Below are 23,759 nucleotides of genomic sequence, written 5' to 3' on the forward strand. Positions count from 1 at the left end.
TCTGGTCACCCAAGGAAAAGGACAGTAGCAGCAAACAGACTATTTGCTATAACATTAAGAGTTACCATCTTGCTGGAAAAGAATAGTGTAGTCCTAGCTGGTCAGGTGTATTCCAAAGAAACAACTTAGTAATCAGTAGGAAAAAAAATTCCAGGGTATTTCATGTTATATTCAAAGTTTCAACATGCATGCTGTCGCTGAAGAGGAGATTCCACTAACCTGGTAGGGGAAATAAAATGAGATGGTGACAAGGCTGATCAAATGAGGATGACAGCTTTGCTAAGGGTTCTTAGCACCAGGCAGGCTGACGTCTTCTCCATGCTCAAGCTTAATGGTGAGACAGGGTTGATTTAGCCAGGCGGTCTAGAGGGAAGGAGACGTTGGAAAATCGGCTTGGAAGGTTCAGCAGAACCCACATATTGTTCATGGGAATTTTAAAAGTATACTTCTCACCATTTCAAGGAATTTGTAGAAACTATGGATACTTGGGAAGCCAGACAGCTCATTGCAAAAAATTTTTCAGTTTTCTTCCCATCAAACATATGATATAGGTAAACATATTAATACTTTATAACAGTTGCTACTTGTCAAATGTTTTTTATTAATTTTTAATCCCTAGAGCAGTTTTTTCTTTACAATCTGTAGGCTTTCTGTGTTTATGACTTGCTAAGACCTTATGTGAAATAAAATTGAGTCTGTTGCTAGTTAAGTATTTCCTATTGTGATACTGCGGTAATTCATCCTCTGGGAAGAAACTAATTGTGGGAGACGCACAATGTTGCCTTCAAAGTGTTTCAAGATTAGCCCTGTTGAAGCTCATGAATTTTCAGGCTCCCTGGAGGGGTTATTAGTTTTGTTGTAGAGGTACAGTTGGACTGTTTGGGGAAAAGTTAACAATTATGGTGTGCTGGATTGGATGGACTGGTCCTCTAGGAAATTTTCTGTAAAATATCTTCTGATAAAAATTATGTGGATGCTAGCAGGACAGCATTGACCGTCTGTTCTGTAAATCAATTTGAATAAAGATGTACAAACACACTTTATTTGCAGCTACTTTGTATGGTGATAAAACAGGAGGAAAAGGTTCGAAACTCAGTCCTAACATTTTCATCATCGTTGGCACCCTGTGAGAGAAGTTGTTGCAACTTCTTAATTTTTTTTTTCCACATGTGCCTCTTGAAACTGAAAAAGTGTTTGAAAATGTTCATAGATTTTCATGAACTGTAAGAATATTTACACTGAAGTTGATTCAGGTTCATCTTTTATTTATATGTGATATTTTTCCTCCATATAATTTATTTATGTTTATAACAATATTTTTCTGGAGTGCTGAGATTTACCAGGTATAAATGTGTGTGCTGGGCATATAAAATTGCATAATGCAAGTGTTAGAGAGAGGACCTGAAGGATAGGAGCCACTAAAACTAAAGGCACAGCTGCTGCTAACAGAGGTTGGTAGCGCTACAAAACTACACAGTATTTGCATCTATTGAGTGCTAAATGCTGTTTTTACTGCTTGTTGTCTACTTTGGTTACACATATCAAGATAATACAGGTTTTTTTTAAGGAAACATTTTAAATATTTCAGGTATTTTCAGATTTTTCACTTTGGATTTTACATTTGTGTCTGTATTTGAAAACCTGATATTGTTTTTTAATGGGGATAGCTATGAGGTTCAAGAAAGGTTACTGTATCAACCCTTTTGGCAATGGAAATTGGAGAGAAAAAGAAGTATTATTCTAGCATGACTGGCCCTATACAAACTGAGCTGAACTCTTTCATTGGAGATTTTAGGTTTTGCTGTTTTAGTGTTTTTCCCAGTTGGGGTGAAGTTTATCCATGGAGAAAATTGGTTATGAGGAGAGAATAGAAAAAATGAAGCGAGAAGGCTATGCAGTGAAAAAAACCTAAGCAATTTTCTGATGAAATTCTTGGGGAAGTTGTGACCAAGATGATACTTCAACGGCATTGAGATAGGCAATAAAAAAGTGACTTGAGTGAGCTTCAGTGTCTTGCTGAGTCCTAAGTCTTGCTTAAGACATTTTTAAAAAAAACTTAAGGATATTTGACAAACTGGTGTTACTCCTTTCAGTGACTTTTTCTTATTTGCCCATATAATGTTCCATTAGACAAAGACATATTTGCATTGCCAATAAATAATTGGATGCTTAACCCTGCCACATTTTCCTAACCACATGAAAGCAAACCAAGGCTAGTTATTTTAAGTTGTATTTTAAGCCTTAGGTCATGTCTCACAGCATTCCAGGAGGATTACAGTATTACTGTCTCTCACTTAGATCCATAAATACCTGTTTGTGCTGCAAGTGAGCATTAACATACACATCTTGCTTTGTTTTCATTGTCATCTTTGAAAGGTTTGGCTTCATCCTATGGAACATCTTCAGCACAAGAAAGATAAACCTTGATGTGTTGAATAAGCTGGATTCTTCATATTTTCACTGCTAAGGAATTTTGGCTTGGAAGGATATGCTGATAATCAACACATCCCTTAACACAATTTCCATGCAAGAGCAAGGCAGTCTTTGCCTTCTCTTCCTCATGAATGAGTTCTCATTGTTTTCCCTGTGCTAGGTAAATGATTTCATAGCCTGTATCATTTAAAATATTATGAATTAGAGTAAGTAGAAAACTTGAGGAATTTATGTGGGCAGAGGATATTTTCAGAGCAGGCGATAAACGTGTAATCATGTAAAAGGCCACACTGGAAAGGACAGCTCTAGATCCAGACCAGTATAAATACCTCTCCTGACTGTGATCTCTTACTTCATATTTATTACAAGATTGGATAAAATATGGCTTTTTCCAGCTGCTGTTCATAAAGCATAATAATTAAGCTTTCTTTAATTCTTCTGGTAGTCGTGTCCCCGCTTGCCATATGCACATGAGGTGCCTTGCTTAGGGTCAGGCACCTCCTGATGCAGCAGGACACTTAAGTACCCGCTTAATACCACATGGCATGTTTAAGCTGCTTGGGCAAAGTGCAGTCCATACAGTTCAATTGCACTCGGGGCCAAAGGCGGCGCAAAGTCACCTTGGTTTACCTCCTGCATCGCAGGATGTTGCATTTCCCACAGTTGCCCTTCGCTGAACCCAGATACATCAGGCTGGTGAATTCTGCTTGTTGCTGTATTTTTACAAACAGCTGGGGTTTGGGGAGTTTCGGTCAGTAGGTTTTTCAGCTGTGGCTGTTTAGCCTATATATTGTCATGTGACCTGAAACAAAGTGATTTAGGGGGAAAATGCAAACAATCTGCAAGCTGTTACCTTTATTAACCTGCCCTGTATTTTCCTCACCTGCTGAGCAGCATTAGTTCTCTTACATCCTAAAAGTCTTTGCTGAGAGAGGGCCATACTGAATATTTTGTTCTTACTCCTAAATTTGTAAATATTGTCCTAAATGGTATTTTTTTTTCAATTTTTTTAACTTTTCAAATTATTTTTTTTCAACTTCTTAATAGCCATTTCTGTTCTTCAGCTCTATGTTTAGTGCTGCAGGAGTGTCATGAACATATAGAAGCTGGAGGAACTACAGTGCTTTTGTTTTTGAAGCTGTGACCTTAAGGTAGAGATTAGTCAAGAGACTGCAGTTTGCAGCAGTTCATCCTTTCAGATTAGTCTAGCTCTATTCTTATTTTCGTGGTACATTCTTTCTTAGAGAAAAGAAAACCTGTGTGTGACAGACAGACTGGGAATAATAGAAATGTATTAGGGAACTATGGTTTTCACCTGGCATATTTTCAGTTATATTATTTATTTCAATTATTAAAATTACTAAAAATATTCAATTTCTTTTTTGTATTTAGTCTTTGACATTATAATGTCACTACCAAAGACATAACAGTTGCAGGTTTTAATTTTTTTCTCTGGAGTGTTGCTTGTTAGTTGATTAAATGGTTGTTGGGTCCATTTGTTTGAGTCAGTCATGATATAAAAAGATTTTCTAATTCTTTTTCCGATGTGTCTGTGCCCTTTCTATCTCCCCTGGGACAGAGGATGGTGTTAGGGGACTGCTCGAGCTACTCACAGCTTGTACAGAAGACAGCTCAGCACTGAGGGTATCTGGCATTCCTAATATTTCACCCCATCTTACTCAATTTAACCCAATTAAAGCCAGATTTTCTCTTAAATGTCATTAAACAATCTGGCCTACAACAATGTGCTTGCCTTCCTGCCCTCACTTTCTTTTCCCCCTCTTTTTTTTTTTTCTTTTTATTTCTGTTTGCTGTGGTTTTGGCTGCTGTCTGTAAAGATGAGAAAGCTAAGATACAGAAATAAAGATTATCCTTCTCTTTGAAAGCAGAGGGGTTTCTGGTTAGAGGACAGGGATATATGGTGGTGACACCTCACCATCATGGGACTTCGTAGCCATGTTGACAGATTTACTCTGAAACTTACACTGGGGGGAGGAAAAACTTCAGCGGTAATTTCAGTGGGTTCAATCCCCAAAAGAGCCGGATAATTAAGTTTGGACCTTCTTGGCATTGGTTTTTGTATTTCCATGCTTTCTCCAGCATGTCTGAGGCTGTGTTTCCCAGCAGATGCCCAGGCCCTGGCCCTGGTTTGGTCAGTCAAGGCCGCCCCCAGCATCGAGGTGTGGCCCCTGGTTGCTGCTGAAGATCCATCTTGTCCTGCTTGGCTACCACATGGAGGCTTTTCCTCTAAAAATGCCCTTTTGTTTTTACAGCTCCTTCAAACATCTGATCGGCGGCCTAGATGATGTTTCCAATAAAGCCTATGAAGATGCAGAAGCAAAGGCAAAGTAAGTGTATGCTTGTTGTGTTCAGTGTGAAGTAACCTCATTTTTATTGATTGTACATCACTGTAATTAAAAAAACCAACCAACAAAACAAAACTGCTTTTTCTAACACAACAGTATAAAACAGCTTACAAAGTAGTCACTTAGGTGCTTATTCTGAATTTTCCTCTGAGTGAGCTGCCTTCTGTCTCCCTGGCTCTCTCCATGAATATGGGGAGGACCAGAAGGAGATGGGTCTTGTCAGGCCAGTGCCCAGAGCTGGGTGATCACAAGGTCTGTCTTAATCACAATATTTGGATCCTCAGAAGTGTTGGATCTTCAAAAAATTCTCTTGAAATAGTTTAAGGTGAGAAATCACAGATCCTGGAAAGCTCTAGTAGTAAAGGAAATTGTTGCTGAATAAAATTTGTTTCTTTAGAGAACCCTGATCTTTCTCACACATTTTCACGAAGTCAAAATGCGTTCTGAGACAAAGAATGGGAAATTGCATTTGTCATTTTTGAATGAATACTAGAGCTACCTTGATATGAAGCAATATATTCAACTGAAGTCCTGCTATAAATATTCATTCCTTTAAGAAGTGAGCTGTAGTATACTGCAGTTTAAAATATTAAAAAAAAACCCAATTCATTCGTTCTTGATCTACAATTTGGTTTTCATAGGAAAGCTTTGTTATGTCTGTACTTTGATTCTATACCAACAATAAAGCTTTTGAAGAGGAACATGTTCTGATTGGAGGGATACTGAATATAAACCACTATGATTCAAAGGCAAACATTCTTCAGAGGAAAACTGAAGTTGCTCTGTACAGAATTACTTTACTTTTTCTCATACAAAATTATTTTATTTTTCCTCTTATAAAATAATTTTACTTTTTTCTGTCTTTTTTTATTACCCCGTTAAAGAAGCAGAAGGTGTTTTCTCAAAGTCAAATGCCCGTTAATCAGTGGTCTGCAGCCATCTAAATTTAAGATTGCTCTTAAGTTATACATAGTAACTTCTCATTAAACCAGAGGGGTTTGAAATAGTGTATAGCAAAGGTATTTGGCACTTCTGTGGAGAAAAATTGAGAAGCCCTAATTAGTTGATTAAAAATAACTTTTTGTTTGTTTGTGTCAGAAATTAAATATGCAACCCAAGAAGCTTAGTTTCTTGAGCAAGACTTGCTAATATTGCAAGATAAATTAAGATAGTATTTTCTTTTTTATCATCTTTGAGTTATATTTGAAATACATTTTTAATTATATTTAATTTATTTTAAGGTACTAGAAGGCACCCCAGGGTTGCATTTTAGTTTAGAATAATATTTCCCTGCCCCAAATCAAACACACGGGTGTTCTTCTTCAAATGCTTAAGTTCTCTAAAATTCTTTTTGACTTAATTAAATAGGCAGGAAGCTATCAGCTTCTTTTACTACCCCAGAAAACAGCTATTTTGGGCACAGAATGCAAAGTCAAATGGTCACAATACTATAGAAGCAGATAACTAGCTATTAGATATTATAAATATATATAAGCTATTAGTACCAGCTGGAAACACGGTATTTTAATGCTAGTAGCAGCTTGTGTAAAGCATTTTACAAAATGTTGGAAATTCACTTAAGTAGCTTCAGAGACATGGTCCTAAGTGTCCGAGGCATGTGCTATTATTATTTTAGGGAGAGATATATATATATATGATTACTATTTGGATTGCATTGATTTCCATCTAAACAAAAGGGAGGAAAACATTGGTAATGAAACTGATGATTTTTGGTTTCAGTAATAACATGATGTTACTATCACAGAAACTTCTAGAAAGTTACACCACAACCCATCAGCATCAAGCAGAATTTCCAAATAGGACTTGCCACCCCCCATATCACAGTCTGTCTTTTCGCATCTACAGTTTTAAGCTCTATTATTAATAGAGGATCACGTAGTAATTTATTATCACAGTAAGTGTTTCTGTATGCAGATTGTATCAGGGTATTTTCAGGATAGGTTTGTGTGTTTTAAGGAAGGGCTTTCAGGGTCCCTTGTGCACTTTATAACATGTCTTGAGGGGGACTGCAGGCTTGGACCTATTTTGAATAAAATCTTCATTTTGGCAACCAACGCGCTGATATTAACCTTAACATTATTGAGCTTTTATCTTCTTTATTCCTCTTCTTTTCTTCTAATGCCAAGTATTTCATCCCAATGGAAGGGCAAAGCAAAGGATTCCTGGTGGTGGAGGAATTGTTCCCCAAAAGGAGCAATTGATTAATTTTGATAGCAACTTTTTTACTTAAAGGTCAGAGGTCTGTGCTTGAGTCCTGTCTTTCAAGACTCTAAGTGACAGTGACATGATAGCCCTTCACATATTGACATCTTGACTTTGAAAAAGCAGAAGGGGTCAGTGCTGTCTGCTTAGAGAAACGTTAAAAAAAAAAAAAAAGGAATGCTTTTTCAAAAGATACAGCATTTATTAGTCAAATACCATATTCACATTTTCTCAGCTCCTTGAAAGCAAGCACATGCCTGCAAAAAGGTGAGTAGAAGAGTAAAAACCTGCAAAGTTACTTGAAGAGTAAAGTGAGATACATTGTAAGCTGTTTCAGAAAGTTTAGTTGCTCGAGAGTTATTGTTTCTATATCCTCAAGATAAAACTCCTCTGGGAGAAAAGTCTGCTTGGCACAAATTTTAACCTGGTTTACTTTTCAAGCAGCTATTAATTAGCTCCAGCTAATTGTCTTTCAAGGGCTTATCTTTTCCAAGGGGAAGTTTGTGAAAAGCAAGAACGTGGCACATAAAGCGCATTCAGGTTTGCTGAGGCTTTACACAAACCACATTAAAAAAAAAAATCCCCTCTTTTTGCATCCTTGTAGCTAGTATCTCATTTTCAGTGCTTGTATGGCAGGTGGCAAAAGGCCTTTGGATGGATAGAAATTTTCTGTATACCTGTGTCTCACTGTGAATCAAGCGGATCAGGATGACCCACACAAAGGTCAGATGTTCAGTGGGTGTAATGACACAGAGTAAATACAAAGGATATTGTGAGACGTCATTACAGAGTGTCAGAGCCTGCTTTTGAGTGGTGTGGTGGCCATGTTCAAGGCCAAAAAGTGAACAGTTTAATATTTTCTTATCAGTTCCTGTCAGTTGAGCAATATGAACTAAAACCATACATATAGAAATGTCTACAAATGGCAGCAGATGTATTTTCATATAAATCTACCAGATCAAGCTGTTTATTACATTCCTGCTAATTTGTAGGCTCTGATCAGCAAATGCACAAGTTTATACTACATCCAATGCAGGGTCCATGTTCCTAAAGCAGGACTTGGATCGCAGGCAGGAGTTCATCGCAGAAATGCCTACCAGATTGGTGACACTGGTGTGATTTTTTTATCTCCATGCTAGAGCGTGACCCTGGGGTCATGGAGCTGGTAGTCCCAGTGCAGGACATGACTGAGAGTATGGTAGGCAGAAGTTACAGGGTCAGAAGATCTTTCCATGTATTCAGCAGTTCTCTGGGTCTGAAAGGGCTGAACTTCTTTTTGAGTTTATTTCTTGGTGACATGGTGACAAGCTAAGCCTTGAGATATGGTTAGGGTTCTCCTAGTACCTGGGGAAATGTTCTAGCAATAAAACTGTTGTAGACATCTGAGCTACAACTTCCTACCCTTGGGCATGATTTGAAGGAAAGAGTAAACCGTGTTCAGCTCTTGAAGGCAAAGAAAACACATACAACCATTCAAAAATAGTTCAGCTGAGCAGAAGGGCTTCCTGCACCACTTAAAGGACGTGTCACTGGGGGACCATGGCTTTAGGTGTCTGCCTGCTGACCATGGTAGTTGTAGGTGTCTGTCTGTTCCACATGGGAAGCTTTGGATTGTGTCCTGAATGCCTGGCTCTTGGCCTGCATGAGCAGCCAGAGTGCCCGACACAAGGCTGTGTCAATGCTCCAGTGGGAAGGTGCCCAGGAGTCCCTGCCAAGCACACCAAGGGCTTTGGGCTTCTCTCAAGAATGACATCTCTGTCTAGGAAAGCAAGTGTGCACCTGGGCTGCTGAAGGCAGTGGAATTCAGCCAAGTTGTTCATGTGCCCAAGCCGAGTCATCTTTGATGCTGCTTTGTGAGTTTCCTTAAAGTCAGATGACTATAAAAATTGTGTCTTTCATCTAAATGGAAGAAGCCTTTTTTATCCTCATGATTGCAGAGATCATCTTTATAACATGAGCTTACTCCAGCATCAGAACGGATTTAATTCTTTACAACTAATATCTTACTACCCGACACTTTTCCCTGGTTTTTGCAGGCTTAGGACTGGCAGTTCTCCTTAATGTCCATTCTTTGTATTCAGTCTCTTAAATCAGAAATCATCGATGTATCATCTTGATGTGCTCAGATGAGTTCATAAGCTCATCACCTAATGCATATTATAGTTACATCCTTACCAGAGAAAAGGTGAAGAAGGAAAGAGGCAAACATTTAATTAACTTCACATTCTGAGAAAATGGGAGTTTCGGAAGAACAGCAGTCATGTCCCAGTGTTAGACCCAGGCACGCTGGTATTTAGGGCATGAAGGAGATACCTAAATAACCAGGAGACCCATCTAAGTGTAGATCACTTCCAGATGGAACCACTACTGCATCTCTCTCAAATCCAAGAGGAAACGGGTGGGTTCTGCTGCAGTGTTGGTGCCGAGTAAGGTGAGCGTTCAGTGAACATCGTTCCAGGCACACAAATCCCTTGTGCTGGTATCTTCCTCATCCAGAAACTCCTGAAGTTAATTGCTGCACACTACTTTAACGACTAACAAGGTCATCAGATGAGGTCCCCTCTAGCTTGGTCACACCTTTCCATGATATGACTGTAGCAAGATAGACCTCCTGTGGCACAGACAGGGATAAAAAAAAGGTTGCCTTCACCACCAAGCTGGGAAAGCTGGCAGCTGCCTGGGCTTTGCCCAGCCAAGCAGAGCCTATCTGGTTGAATGACCATGGTCCCTGTGCTCCTTTACTCCTGTCATATCCAGAGTTATCTGCTGATGTTGATCTCCTGTGGCAGTGGGGCTTGAAATTAATACCCTGTTGAAGTCCAGACACTGGTGCCTTCATGCTGTTGCTTCAGGCTCTCTGCAGATGTAGGCTATTTTGATTGCACTTTTTGCTTGCTTGCTTGCTTTTTTTTTTTTTTTTTTTTTTAAATTCCAGTTGCATTGCAGCCCTTGGGGAATACGTTTTGGTACTCACAGTCAAAATTGTCTCCTTTTCATAGGACCTGAGGGGGCAAGGACCTTTGTGTACAATGCCTTTCCCTTCCACAGAAGCTCTTGCCCCAGATGCCCTTTGTCTTTACCTGAGCTGTGTTTTAATAAAGAGCTCCATCCAAACCTTTTCTTTTACTGGCCAGAGTTGTCCCATTTTTCACATTACAACTTCTCTCTCACTACATTTATTGATAACAAAGCATCCTAGCAGCTCATTGACTTAGTTTTGGTGCAGAGGGTGGTTATTAATATTTTTCAATTTTATATGTATTCTTTGCAGGTAGTTTTCCCCTTCCACCCTGGCTTTAAAGGTAAAACGTACTTTTTTTCTAACAGGAAAGCTACAGATACAGCTTTATAGTTCAAGTAAGCAAGGTGATATGGTGCCCCAATTTTTTCCTTACATTTGCTGCTTGCAAAGTGGTACTATGTACTGCAATACATTTAGCACTAGCTTTTTTGAAGATGCCAGTTTAGGAAAAGTTTTGAACTACCAGCTATAAGCAAGTGCCTGTGTGCTGGGCTGGACAGAAGCCTGCTCCTGGTATCGCCTGGTGGCTGGTAGCTGGTGTGCAGGTGCCATCTGCTGTTAAAGGCTTCCCCCATGCTGTGTCCAAGTATCTTTTGCAAGATTAAATCCCTGTATCCCCCGGTCCATCTAGTTTCTCCTTTGCCAGCATGTTTACAAGAGAAAGTATTTTCAAGTGTAGTGTGTGGCTCCTCAGTGGTGTTTCTTGGAGGGTCACTGCTGGCTCTACATGTGTCTCCTTCCTACACAGCCTTTTCTTTTGCTTCATGAGCTTGTCTTTGAGTTATTTTAGTAGTTGAAATTGTCTCTGGGAGTTGTAAGCTTATTGCACGTGGATAGATCTAAGTATTAGTAAGTAGCACAGATCGAGAGGAATAGATGTGTACAGAAAAAATGTTGGTGACAAGGGCCTGCTGTACAGACTACTTGCATTTCATTGAGGTTTTCCTTTGGGCTACTTCAGATCTGGTTCCCTAGACTCAATGTTAAACAGTGCTTGGTGTAAATCGGCTTCTGAGCTATGTCTTCCAGTTTAGCGTCACCTGAGAGAGTGAGCCCTTGCTCACTTGTCCCACTCAGATGTGAAAGGGACCTGTCAGGGGACTTGCTTCAGAAACACACTCCTTGTCTGAGCTAAGAGATATTTTAATGCACCTTGCATATAAAGACTGTTCTTCATGGATAATCTGATCTCAGTCTTTATCTGAAGGTAGTTGGCAGTGACCTGGTTGCACATGGTGGTGTGCCTGTAGTGTAGATATCTGTTCCTTCATAATCTATAGGTACACAAGTTCTGGTCAACCTCTCCATAACATTATGACTGGTGTTGGCCCTTCAGCTCCAAAAAATGGGACATGGTACACAGAAGAATCCAGCTTATCTTCATGGAAACTCTTGTTTTGGTAAGATGGGAAAGCTTTGCACGTAGATGCTGTGTCTGCAAGCACACTGGTATTTGATGGTTTTGACATCTAGCCAGCCCATGGATTTTGTGTGGATAATAAACAACCCCATGTACTAGGAAAGGATGCTTTTCATTTCTTTATCTTGTTTTCATTTACAAATACAGATAAGATAAGCCAAGAAAGATTTTAACCCCTTGCCAAAAGGGAAATTTTCAGTGTTAAAAGTTGCAAAATGGGAGCTGCCAATTAAAGAGAATGATTTAATTAAGGTCTGACTTTCTGTTGGGCCACAGCTTTTGAAAACTTTGGCTGAAATAATTCACTGATGCACGGAGTATGATTTGATTAGGAATTTTTCTGCAAGAAAAAGTTTTTTCTGTTTTACAGCATTAGGAAGGTCTGGGCAGCCTGAAAGTTGAAATAATTGGCTCCCATCTCCTTCTGTGTCAGTTTTCTGAATTAGGGACTATATGGGAACTAGCTTTTGCCTTGGTTATCTGCGGTGCCAGGCTTGGGGGAAGACTTCTTGGGATGTGCAAAAAGGTGGGGAAAAGCTCATTAATGCTATAAAAAGCAGAGACTACAATCATTTATTTTAAGCAGTGTAAATAATTAAAATAATTCCTCTACTTGGTGAGTGCTGTGGAGAAATCCTAACAGGTCATTGATACCTGTTAAGTATGTGTGAATTTAAATATCTTGCTGTTTAGAAAAACTGAGACTTCAGATGGCATTATTTGGCCTCTGGTATGCAAGAGCATTTTTTCTGTCTGCTGGAGAATTTTGCTTATAACAGAGTTTAGCCTTAAATACTTCATGATTTCATCCTGAGGCCACTGGTGGTTTGTATCCAAGTCTGGCTATTGGATTTTCCCAACTGCTGTAATAAATAGGTGTTTATTTAGAAAATAAGATCTCAGAAATAATTTTAAAAGGCAAGGGCCCATCAAGATAACATACGAGGTAATATCCCTAAATGAAGGTAGTGGAGACTGCTAAATTGTGACTTTCTTTTTTGAAGGTGAATAGCTGCCTGCAGACTTGTGTTACTCATGCAGAGATCTGTGGAGGTAGACTTTATGGCGGCTTTCCTCTTGAGAAAATGCACTCTGTAATGCACTGTGTCGCTCACAAGGGATATATTAAATCAGCTTTTAAAAGCAGGTCGGGTTTTTTTTAGGTAATAATCCATATGCTTTCTTCTTGCTAACTTGACCTTTCGATATGATAATTGACTGTGTCAGACGTCAGGTGGAGGCACTAGTGAAAAAAAATCAGTGCCTTTAAAGCAGGCTGCTATTCTAATATTTTACTGCATTTTTTTATAGCATTAGGACCTGTACTGATGAAGTAAAAATGCAGCAGAAAGCTTTCTGATGATAATGAGTCTCATTCCAGAGGAAACAGAAAAATGTTGCAGCAATGCATCCATGTGCTTGGCATTTCCAGTTGTGTGTGGTAGCACTCGATGGAAATGGAGGTCTGTGCTAGAAATATTAACCATTCCTTTGGCATTTATCTAAATACTTTTTTCAGAAGCCACTGAGAATACTTCACTAATCCCAGTACAGTCACTTAGAGCTTCATGTAGCACAGTCTTGGTAGCTTTAAACAGAAACCCTGGCAAACCTTGGCATCCATGAGGGATGGAGAGGCAAAGGTGGCATAAAAACATATTTGCATAGTTTCTGGGTCTGTACATTTGTCATCCAGAACATTTCTGATCTGTTCTGAAGATTTATCTTAAATCGGATTATGCCACTGGAAGGTGGCCTATTTCTGTCCCACTTTCATCTTCTGACTTAAATAACAGAGGCACTTGAACGGAGTCAAATATATTATAAATAAAACCCAGTGATCCTTCTAGCTCCCTAGCTACTGATTTTTGGAACTGCTGGAAATAGTTGTAGGATCATTTGTGAATTTTCCAGTGCTGGAGTTGCCTGCTAGACCGGTTATCCTTGGTGGTACCTCACCAACTCCTACGAGATCCACCAGGAGTTGGGTCAGACCTCATTTCTATGTCCAAGCATTGGAAAGGAAAGAAGTAAACTTAGAGCCAGTGAGAGCTGAAGCACAGGTGTTTGGATGGTGTTGGCATCCGGGGAAGATTTGGGATTTGGGCTCCAGGAGGGAGGCATCAGGGGAGGAGGCAGGGGAGCACTGTCTCCCCACTGCTGAATTGTCTTAGCAAGTGTTGCCAGTTAAAGAAGTTTCTTCCTGTTCACCCAGGAAACTTCCTAGGCCTCAGTGTGATGGGAATAGCTCCAAAGTTTTGAAATGTTGGTGTATGCAGTTGTTTAAACAGCAGGGAGAGGGGGGAGAGTGGAAAATGGAGGTCCATATTTCAAAGATGAGTGGATATTGTTTCCCTTGTGAAAGTTAGTAAGTGTGGCACCCCAAAACAGCATAGCAAATTTATTTGACCCCTGAGCAGTATTTGTGTCAAATCCAAAGATCAAATTTGTTTACTGAACTGTGAAACGGAAGAAATGTGACCCCCTTCTAAGTGAAGAACTTAATGCAGCCTTAACTCTGAAATTACTGCAGAGACCTCCATCCCACCAGCAGCTGATAAACTGAAACAAACCTTTCTTCTTTCTCTTCTTCCCTTTAAAGAATACTTCAGTTTTCCTGAAAGCTGAAAATCATTTCCATGTATAGCTTACAGTCTAAATGTAGTCCACGTTAAACTCAGGACTTCTACCCAAATCTCATCCTTACCTAGTGAGCATGAGCAATATTGGACCACTGCAATGTTGGCAGTGTTGTGCCAACTATATTGCCAACAGTCAACTGGAAGACTCTGTTTTGATTTCTCTTAATTTTGCCAAATGTTCAGCACAAAATGAAAGGCAGTCCAAGAGGCACTGTAGAAGAACAACCAAGATGGGTCTGTTTCTGCCTTCACTGCTGCCAGCAGCCGGCTGCAGGACCCGTACAATGCAACACTACCCTCTTTGGGTGCAACAGGAAGGTGACAACCTGCCACTACAATAACTTACTCTGTAGCACCAAGTAAAGGAGGTTTATATTTAAAAAACCTGACGCTTCCAATATAATTGATGGCTCCTGAGAAACTGCTGCTATGTTATGTTAGTATTATTTTTTCCATTTGCTTGTTCGCAGCACTTCAGGCATCCCAAACCCCACAGCTGGGCAGCGCACTTATTTATCCTGACTATGCTGTGCGCCACTTACATTGATTTACCCTCAGCTGCATTTGCTGTATTTTCTCAGTGGCTGACTGAATACTCTGTTAAATGATTTGAGAAGTGCTGAGCTCTAAATCTTTAAATCATCTGAAAAAAAAAAAAGGAAAAACGGTTCTCATTATTTAAATGAACCCACAGTTTTTACATAGGTATAGCAAGATGAAACATAAAAAATAGAGATAATATGAAATTTTGAATATGTGAGAAGGCTTGGTGTCTGTAAACCTTTAAAGAGAAGATCAAAGTCAGATCTTCCCCATTATATTGGATGTTAATGTAAAACTACCTGGAGATTTATAATAGGGCTATTGTAATTAAATCTCTGATGTAAGTTAAAAGAACCTCATTCACAGCTGTATTTAAAATTAATTTTAGTAATGGGAATGAAGTGTTTCTAGCTTTGCCTGCTCAGCGTACTATCACATGCAAACTCTTTTGCACTCTGTCTTCAATATTTCTTAGGTTTTCTTACTTCATTTTCAGGTGTGATTGTTGGGTTGCTCTACAGAGGATGTCAAATAATATGATTTGTTGATAGCAAAGCAAGAGATTAGTCTGATACAGTGGGGCTCAAAAAGCATTTGTGGGATTGCAATTGCCATTTGCTTGGCTGTTGATCTAGTGTGAGTAAGTGCTGTACCTCCACTCAAACCCATCAGAGATACAGGTGAATGTTGAGATCCTTGTACCCATCTTCGTCTCAGATAAAATCACAGGTTCTACCAGACCAGAGCTTTTCCTTGTCCTTTATGCTTTAATAAGGTACTTTCTAATAAAGGTGTATTTCTCGCACACTGTGATTTTAATGGATAGCTATTCCTTATTTCATTTGGAGGCTGCTTCTGTGCAAAAGTGATATCATTCATCTTGAATGGCAAAATGTAATCCTTATTGCTTGAAATTCTTTTAGGAGCCAGTAATCAGAAATGGGCTGGCAGCTGGCCAGTAAGTGGCTGTGACTCTTTTTAACATGCAGGGAAATTGCCAGGGAGTCTCTGCAGGTGCTGGTTTTGCAAAATAAAAAGCTAAATACTTGGCTGCTTTGAAACGTAAACCAACTCCGTATATTCCTCCTAGCTTGCTTTCTGATTTTATACACTTAGGGAAATGAATGCTCTAAGTTTAGCTTTGGAAGATGTTTTATGATCCCATTATCAACCCCACTGCTTCCAAATAAGCTATTTTAATAACTATGCGATAGTTGAATTGTTATATTTTGCATCTGGGTCAGATTCGGATGTGAAAATGTTTGTTAAGAGTTGAGCATGTGTTTAGTGAAGGCATGACCTCCTGGTTGTGAAAAATAGCTATCAATGAGAAAGTACAGCTCTAAAGTTCACTTCTCAAGAGAGCAAGACCTGTTGTGGGATTACTGCTGCTTCAAATGCACCCTTGCTAAGTATCAAAGCTGACATTATTAAAAAAAAAAAAAAAAAAAAAAAAGGAATTACTTGTATACTTTATGGTTGCAGTCTTTGCAAAGGGTAACGTCCTGCAAGACTAAGTGCTGGGAAAGCTTTCCCCCAGTTGTGGACCATGCTCAGCACCTCACAAAGTCCTGAATCATCTAAAATGAAATATAGTCAAATGCTTTTGTTTCAATCAACTAAAACAAAACTCTAGTAATCTAAACTTCCTTTAACTGAACTTGTTAAATGCAGAAGCAAAGTTAAGAGTATTTTCTCTTGTTTCTGTATGTGGTCAACCTTTGTGGGTTTTTCGTAAGCAGGCAAATTTTTTATCATTTATCCAGGACAGCTACCATCTATTGCTCCTGAAAATGGAAAAAATACTCAGACTTCTCAGAGAGAAATAGAAGGTATAAAGGCTGGAAACAAGCAGTTCTGTACATTCCCTTTCCTAATGTGATGCATAAGGGTTGGGTGAGGGCTTTATGAGGGCATATACAGAAGCAGGAGTCTCTCCAGTGAAGGGTCCTTTTATAGCAAGTCTCTTTGAATGGCTTCAAGCATTTTGAAATATTGTTTTAAACACGGGTGGGGGAAAGAAATTCAAATGTTTGTTTGACCTGCAGCATCTCCTATGCCATTTAATGGAAGAGCCAAACATAAAACAGCTGAGCTTTAGGCGTGCCAGGGGCCATATCGCTCAAAAAGTCAACAGGAACTACTGATAATGAATTCCCCTTTCGAGTCAGTGAATTGGATAACACAGTTTGTCTTGGGGGAGGAATCATACTCACCTGAGCATTCTTAAAGTTTTCCTAATTTTCCACAAGTTTTAGTGAATGGAAGCGCTTGGAAGATGAAACTTTCAAGTAGAGGGCATCACTCCTACTGCTGGGACTCAGAAGAGTCTTATCTGTGTCATGCCTTTGGAGGTGGCACGATGAGGCTGCTCAGAGATAAACACTGATGGGATATATGTATATGGGTGCTTGAAAATGTCTTTAGAAAGATTACTACATTCACATATATTCAATCATATTTTATTATGGACTTTTAAAAACTATTCAGAGCTTGAATAATTTGTAGTCACATTAGTATCTCCCATATTCAGTGATCTTGTTATGATGTGAAGAATCCTATTATCGTGTTGGAAGTTCACTGGGGCAATCAAATTGGTAATTTTTCTGAAGTCTTCCATCTTTAATAGACCCCTTTTTGCTAGACTTTTAAAGCTAGTTCTGTTTAAAGAATAATCCAGGAATACGTTCAAAATACATCAACTTCTTCAAAAGCATGAAGAAGGCATCTGGACTGATCTTTACTCAGAAAACCATTTTTACAATGGAAGTAGTTTTTCAGAGAACTTCAATTGATATGCCAATATTAATTTAAAATTATGGAGTCCAGCTCACAAGGTCCTAAACCCCTGTGAAATTAGTGTTTGTTGCCCTATTCCCACAATGCAAAGCTCCAGTGTCAATAGATGAGAATTGCTAGTGATTTGGGGCGGTTGAGGGATTCACAATGAGACCTGCAGATGAGGAGAAGGTTATTTTGCTTGCTCTGAAAATGAATAATCTAGAGAATGACTTAATTCCAGAAAGCGGTATCAACCTATTAATAGTCAGCACTCGCTGACTCCAGTCTTTAAAATTTATATGCCCTCTATTTATTTGATAAGGTGTAGCGTTATCTGGCTTTTCCATTAGAAAGGAACCCATACCCAGCACCTCTTTGTCATATTTATACATCTAATAAAACATAACACTGCCAGCTTAGACCTGTTCATTTGTATTTTACACTTTCATTCTTTACTCTCAGTTTCTATGGGAACCTGGGCTGTTACAGCAATAGAGAATAAAGAGATAAAAAGAGGTCTTCAAAAACATAACTGTTTCTCTGCTGAATCGCCCACGTGATATACCAGGGACAAACACACTTACAGCTAAATAAACTGGGAAGGGAAAAATCAAGGCAAGTTAAAGGCGAGAAAGTTGATGGCCACTGAATTTCGTCCTTCCAGAAACAACTTGATCGGGGCTTTTATGCTTTTTGCTTTGAGTATCCATGTATGATGCTTAAAACTTCAGCAGTTTACGTTTTCTGAAAAGGAGATAATTTGCATTTCTTGCCTTCATGGCTGTTTCAGTGCAAAGTGCTCCACTGCAAATAAAAATAACAAACCCTCTCCTTTTGGTATAATGAATTATAGCTCATGAATTGGAAATGTGATGTTCATGTACAATTTCCATACGTTTTGCAGAGAAACATACTCTAGTTCATATATTACAGTATATCATCTAGTAGCTGCTGCTTCAGTATCTGTTGGTGATCCAAGGTAGATGAGCTGAAATAATTGGAAAAACCTCCTTAAGGACATTTCTTGTAATGCCATGGTGAGTCTATGAATTGCTTACGAGAGGTTTGCATTTCAGTCCAACTTTGAAGAATATGAATGTAATGCTTTGTCTAAGGCTATACTAAAAATGTAAAGATAGATTTTACATCTTTCAACAGGTCTGAGTTTAAAAAACAGTCGATTTGGCAAACTTTGTAAGGATATATATATAAAAAAAAAGGTTTTTGAAACAGTGGGCTTTGGTAGGGCTATTACCAGTAAGACTTATAAGCAGTTCCTGAAACATGTCATTCATTTGTTTTAATGTTCATATGCATCAACGTGGATTTTCACAGCTGTGTTCCTCATTATCCAGAAATGCCTATCAGCAGCGAGATAGTCTTCACAGAATCAGCTGAAACAAGGGCATCCGTTGTGATGCTAAGTAATAATATCTTTAGGCTGTTTTTTAGTCCCAAATGCTTGTTTTTGGACTATAGGCTTTCTCCAGAACCTGCATTTCTCTGCAGGTTGATGTGGCAATTACCTTGAGATAACCCTGCTCTTGACAGATGTTTTTTCTTCTTCCTTCTGCCTGCCTTGAAGTTGGTTTGAGTAGGTATTGCTGAGTTAGGTTTATTGAGTTGTAGTGTGAGATGAACATGTGTGGCTTCCCCTACTCCCACTGTTTGGGTCTGGAAAGGATCAGGGTAGTTAAAAACCTTTAACTTCCCAGTAGTGTCAATTACCATCATGAATAACTCTTTGACAAGTCGCTTTTCTCTGTCGTTCAGCTTCCTGATCTGCAAAACAGCATGTAAGATTGACTAATCCAAGGTACTACATCAGAAATTCATACTGTTATCTCTGTTGTCCCACATTACAACTTCAAGATATGTCTCCATATCTGTGCTTCCTGGTCACTTTGTTCTTGCAGTAAAGCGACTTTAAAATTATCTTTTAAAATAATGTTGAAAAGGGGAGTGGTAAGCACTTGACCTCTTAACACAGCATCTAGAAATCATTTTTTAACCATGCCAGGAAGTTAGTTTTGTTGGTCTTTTGTTGCTGCTTTTCAGGCATCTTTGTAGTTGGTGTTATCCCCATATATAGTGAGAGAGATACACACGTAGATAATACACGTATATATATGTAAGCTGTTAGCCATGAAATTGCCTTTCAAATCTTTATCAAAGATGGTAGCACCTGGACCAAACTCTTGTTCAAACTGATTTTTCTTTATTTTTAAAATTTTTTTTCTTTATTTTTTTCCCAATGAAATATACTTAATTCTCCCCTTCTTCTGAGCAAATCTATGTCATTTAATGCTGTTAATTTCCCAGATCATACAGTCATTACTTTGTCCTCAGTATTGAGGTGCTCTGCAGCCTTCTGAAACATTTGTGCTTTGGAGTATCTTTTAATTGTTCCAAAAGAAGAGAATAAATTAGCAACTACATTGACTTCCCTTCTCCTCCATAGGTAGTTTTATGGCTTTATGTTTTGTAGATGTTTGTCAGGGTAAGCAGTGACGTAGCAGCCTGGTCCTTCTGGTGCTGCACATCCCCATGGTTGGAGAGTACTGAGGCTCATGGCAGAACTCTGTGGTCTCCAGAAAGTGGTCTTTTCCCACCTTTCCTGAAGGCTTTGGACTTCTCCAGTGGCCTGCAGGTTGGAATGATATTGACAGCCTCATAAAGATTTACTAAAGATGTAGCCCATTCAATTAAAACAGCTGAGTTGGTTATGGAGTCTAGGTTCACCCTTCTCAAAACTGGCAGGGTGCCAGGTCAGCCTAAGAGGAACAGAAGGTGTTTTGTCTGGTGATGAGCTTATAGGGCTTGAGAGGTTGGGAAAGAGTAGCTTGCTGGTGTCTGCTGTGGGCTGGGATATTCTTGGGCAGGGGTCCTCAAACTACGGCCCACAGGCCAGATACGGCCCCCCAGGGTCCTCAATCCGGCCTCCAGTATTTACAGACACACACCCCCCGCCAGGGGTTGGGGGGGAAACCAAGCAGCCGCAGATGGCTGCCTGCCACTTCATCTGCGCGCTGGCCCCCTGTTTAAAAAGTTTGAGGACCCCTGTTCTTGGGGATCTCAGGGGGGCTCCACTGGCTGTAGGAGACTCAGCTGGTAAGGCTGACAAATCTGACCTGCCACGTCGTAGCATCATAGCTCAGGTCAGCAGGTGGCAGCAAAGAGATGGCTGATGGCACGAAGAGATTGTGTAAAAGTGCACTGAGGACCCGGGCAGCAGATGTAGCGCCATCGTTGTGAGAACTCCTGAAATGACATCTGGACTCCCTTCAGACGGTCATCAGCTTCTTGATCCCCTTAATAACCACAGGATCTCTGCTCCAGCCCCCGCAGGAAGAGCTGGAGGAGGAAAACTGCAGTGATCTCAAACCTCTCTGGCCTTGATTTCAGAGAGGTTGTCTGCTGTGCACTGCCTGATCGTTTGATCTACTGGACACCTGACCCTTCGGTTTATGGGGGAAACAGACTCCCTCTAGTTCATCGCTACTGACTCCCACATATATCCATGTATGGGATGCTGGAGCCTGGGGCTCCTTCACTCCTTCCCAAAGCTGGGCTGCAGCAGGCAGAGCTGCATCTCTCCTTGTCTCCTCAGGCTTTTGGTGTCCCCCGTATGACTTACATCTGGAGTTGTCTTAAGTAGGCACCCAACATCAATTAGTACTCATGGGGGAGTATCCAAAGCATATCAGGACACTTCCATGCACAGAAGGGAGGATGCTCCAAATTGCAGGTGTCTTCAGCAAGGCTCTTATCCCTTGATTCAGCCATAATGAGGAACTTCTGTAAAAACTAAGAATTAAATAAAAAATATCACAGAAAGGATGAGTTGATGTTGCTGCAGCCCAGTGTTGTCAACACCAATAAAGCTTGTCACCACACACATAAAGATGACATAGTACGAAACACGGAGCTGCTGGGACAGAGGCACAAAATTAATTTGTTCAAGAAGATGCAGCTACCAAAAAGGCCTCAATTTCTTTCACCTTGGAGACTGAAAAAACTGAATGGTACATAGAGCTGATGTTTGAGAGCCAATATTTTTTAGGTCATAAGTGTCCAGGATCACAAAGGAGCATCTCCAGCCAACATTTCACTGCTTTTCGGGAGGGCAACCTGCACTGCACCACAGAAAAATAGAAAAACTGCACAGTAGGTAGGTAAATGAAGATAAATATAGGGGTAATGTAGAGTATTAGAGCAGCTAAGCAGGAAACATAGCAAGGAAGGCAAATGCAGAGGCAGATAGGGCAGCATAATTCAATGTAGTTAATTTGCTCAGCACCAGCAGCTGCCACTGGGTTTGGAGACTCCAGGAGAAAAGCCTTTTTTCACAGCCTTTCAGCTGAAATAGGCTTATCCTTCCCTCTGTGAACCCACAGGAGGGGTTTGACCCATTGGAGCCCCAGCAGCTTTGGAAATACCATGACTGCTGTCAAATGGGCTATTGCAGGTCTTGTATAGCCCTGCGTAGAAAGCATTGAAACCCACTTGACTCGAAAATAAACAAACAAAACACGTACTTCTGTATCATGATAAGATAAAACACTGCTATCTATTTAAAAAAGAAATCTATATTTAGCCCTGCTGGATGCAGACATTCCTAATCCCCATATATCACTTACGAGTGAGTTCTGACCCTCCCTGGTTTGCCTGGTATTAATCAAGAGTCAGCAGCATTTGACACAGAAGTACTTGACAGTAAAATTTTACAGAATTATGTGTTTGATGTGTAGCTGAGTTTAGGTCTTTTCTAATTCATTTTCAGGCAAAGGGAAGCCAATTTGAAAACACTGCTGCTAATTCTGGGAAAAGAAGAAGATAATAAGTCTCTCTTGGGAGTTTCAAGTGACAGCATAGCCATTAGTGGAGGGGAAGTGCAGGAAGATGATCTTTATCAGAAACCGTGTGTTTGTCTATATAGTTCTTCCCCAGAAGTCATTACTTACCTTTGAGTTAAGTATTATTTCATTACATTAAAAAAATAAGTGTTGGTGGGTGAGCAGTTAGAATTTTGTTGTTTATTGATGATGGAGAAGAGAAGAAACCTTCTCTAAGAAGGAGGAGAAAAAACCTACTCATTAAAGGAAGTGTATGATCCTCTTTGAGAGCAGAAATGGACTTCTGGAAAGTTTATGTGTATAGACTGACCACCAGGTGGTAATGGAGAAGTGTTTACAGTGCAAGAAATCCTTGCTGTGATCTGAGATTTGTATCATATCATGGAGTAGAGGGGATCACCCTTTGTGATTGGTTATGTTTCTGTTGGAAAAAGCAGCATCCCTGTGCCAAAAAGATACTTACGAGTTTAATGAAAAATACTTGGAATTTATTACAGTAGTAAAGAGGGTGGCACAATCTTCCTCTTACGTGGGTCAGGGAGAATGCTAAGCTATGTTTCCTAGTCCTGAAGCACTTTTGTGGAGCCTCTCATGAGGTTTATGACCACCAGGATCGTGAGCAGGAGCAACTCTGCTCCTTCATGTAACACCTTTACAATAACTTCTGAAAACCCATCAAGCCTCCAGAGGCAGCAAGAGTATTCAGTGAAATATCACTGCCTGCTTGCCCTGCTTCTCCATGTGCTTCCTCACGCCTGTTCTCCAGAGGAGACACTGGGAAAAATGGACCTTTGACCTCATCCCAGACATCCCACATGTGATCTGTTCTTGAATAAGTCTCCTAGTGTATCTTCATTTTACAGATAAGGAAACAGATATGAAGAGATTAAGCAAATTAACCAGAAGTCAGAAAAAACCAAAGCAAAACTGGAGCTGCCACTGTCCTACTTTCTCCCATCTTCAGTCCTTAAATGTAAATGTAGCTGGCAGAGAAGGAGACCGAGAGAAAAAAGCTTCATCTGCAGAATAATTTCCCATTTAATGAGCTAACAGGGTCATTATAGCAAATGGAGGAATGGGAACAGGTGTCTGGTTGTGGCAGCAGGCGAATCCACGTCTGGCCTACTTCACCTTCCCCAGTACAACAGGCACACGGCTCTGGAATCTGAGGGCCAGGAGCATGATGGTGTGGACAAAAGCCCATCCATGTTGGAGGAGTTGTCCAGGGAGAGTTGGTCACCCCCACACATCATGGCCAGCTCTGCTAGGAAAGGAAGAAAGGTGGCTGTCATCAGCAGCTCCACTCTGACAGGAACAGAGGCCCGGTATGCCGACTAGAGCCAGCCCACAGGAAAGTCTGCTGCCTCCCTGGCGCCCAGGTAAGGGGTGCTACTAGAAAAATTCTCTTTTTTGGTATGGCCCCCAGATTATTACCCGTCACTGGTTTTCCAAGTGGGCAGTGATGAAGTCCAA

General features: G+C 40.1%; 1 protein-coding gene across 2 annotated transcripts in view; it reads left to right on the top strand.

Annotated features, from left to right (window-relative positions):
* The window catches only part of PRKG1 (protein kinase cGMP-dependent 1), a 508,935-nt gene that overhangs the window by 434,010 nt on the left and 51,166 nt on the right, over positions 1-23,759 (top strand). For both annotated transcript variants that reach the window (XM_055721117.1, XM_005446262.4), the window contains exon 9: positions 4,707-4,781. In XM_055721117.1, coding sequence (XP_055577092.1) covers positions 4,707-4,781 — 75 coding nt within the window. The remainder of the gene's footprint in view (positions 1-4,706; positions 4,782-23,759) is intronic.

This window comes from Falco cherrug, chromosome 9, assembly GCF_023634085.1.
Source record: "Falco cherrug isolate bFalChe1 chromosome 9, bFalChe1.pri, whole genome shotgun sequence".
In the NCBI taxonomy this organism is placed as follows: Eukaryota; Metazoa; Chordata; class Aves; order Falconiformes; family Falconidae; genus Falco; species Falco cherrug.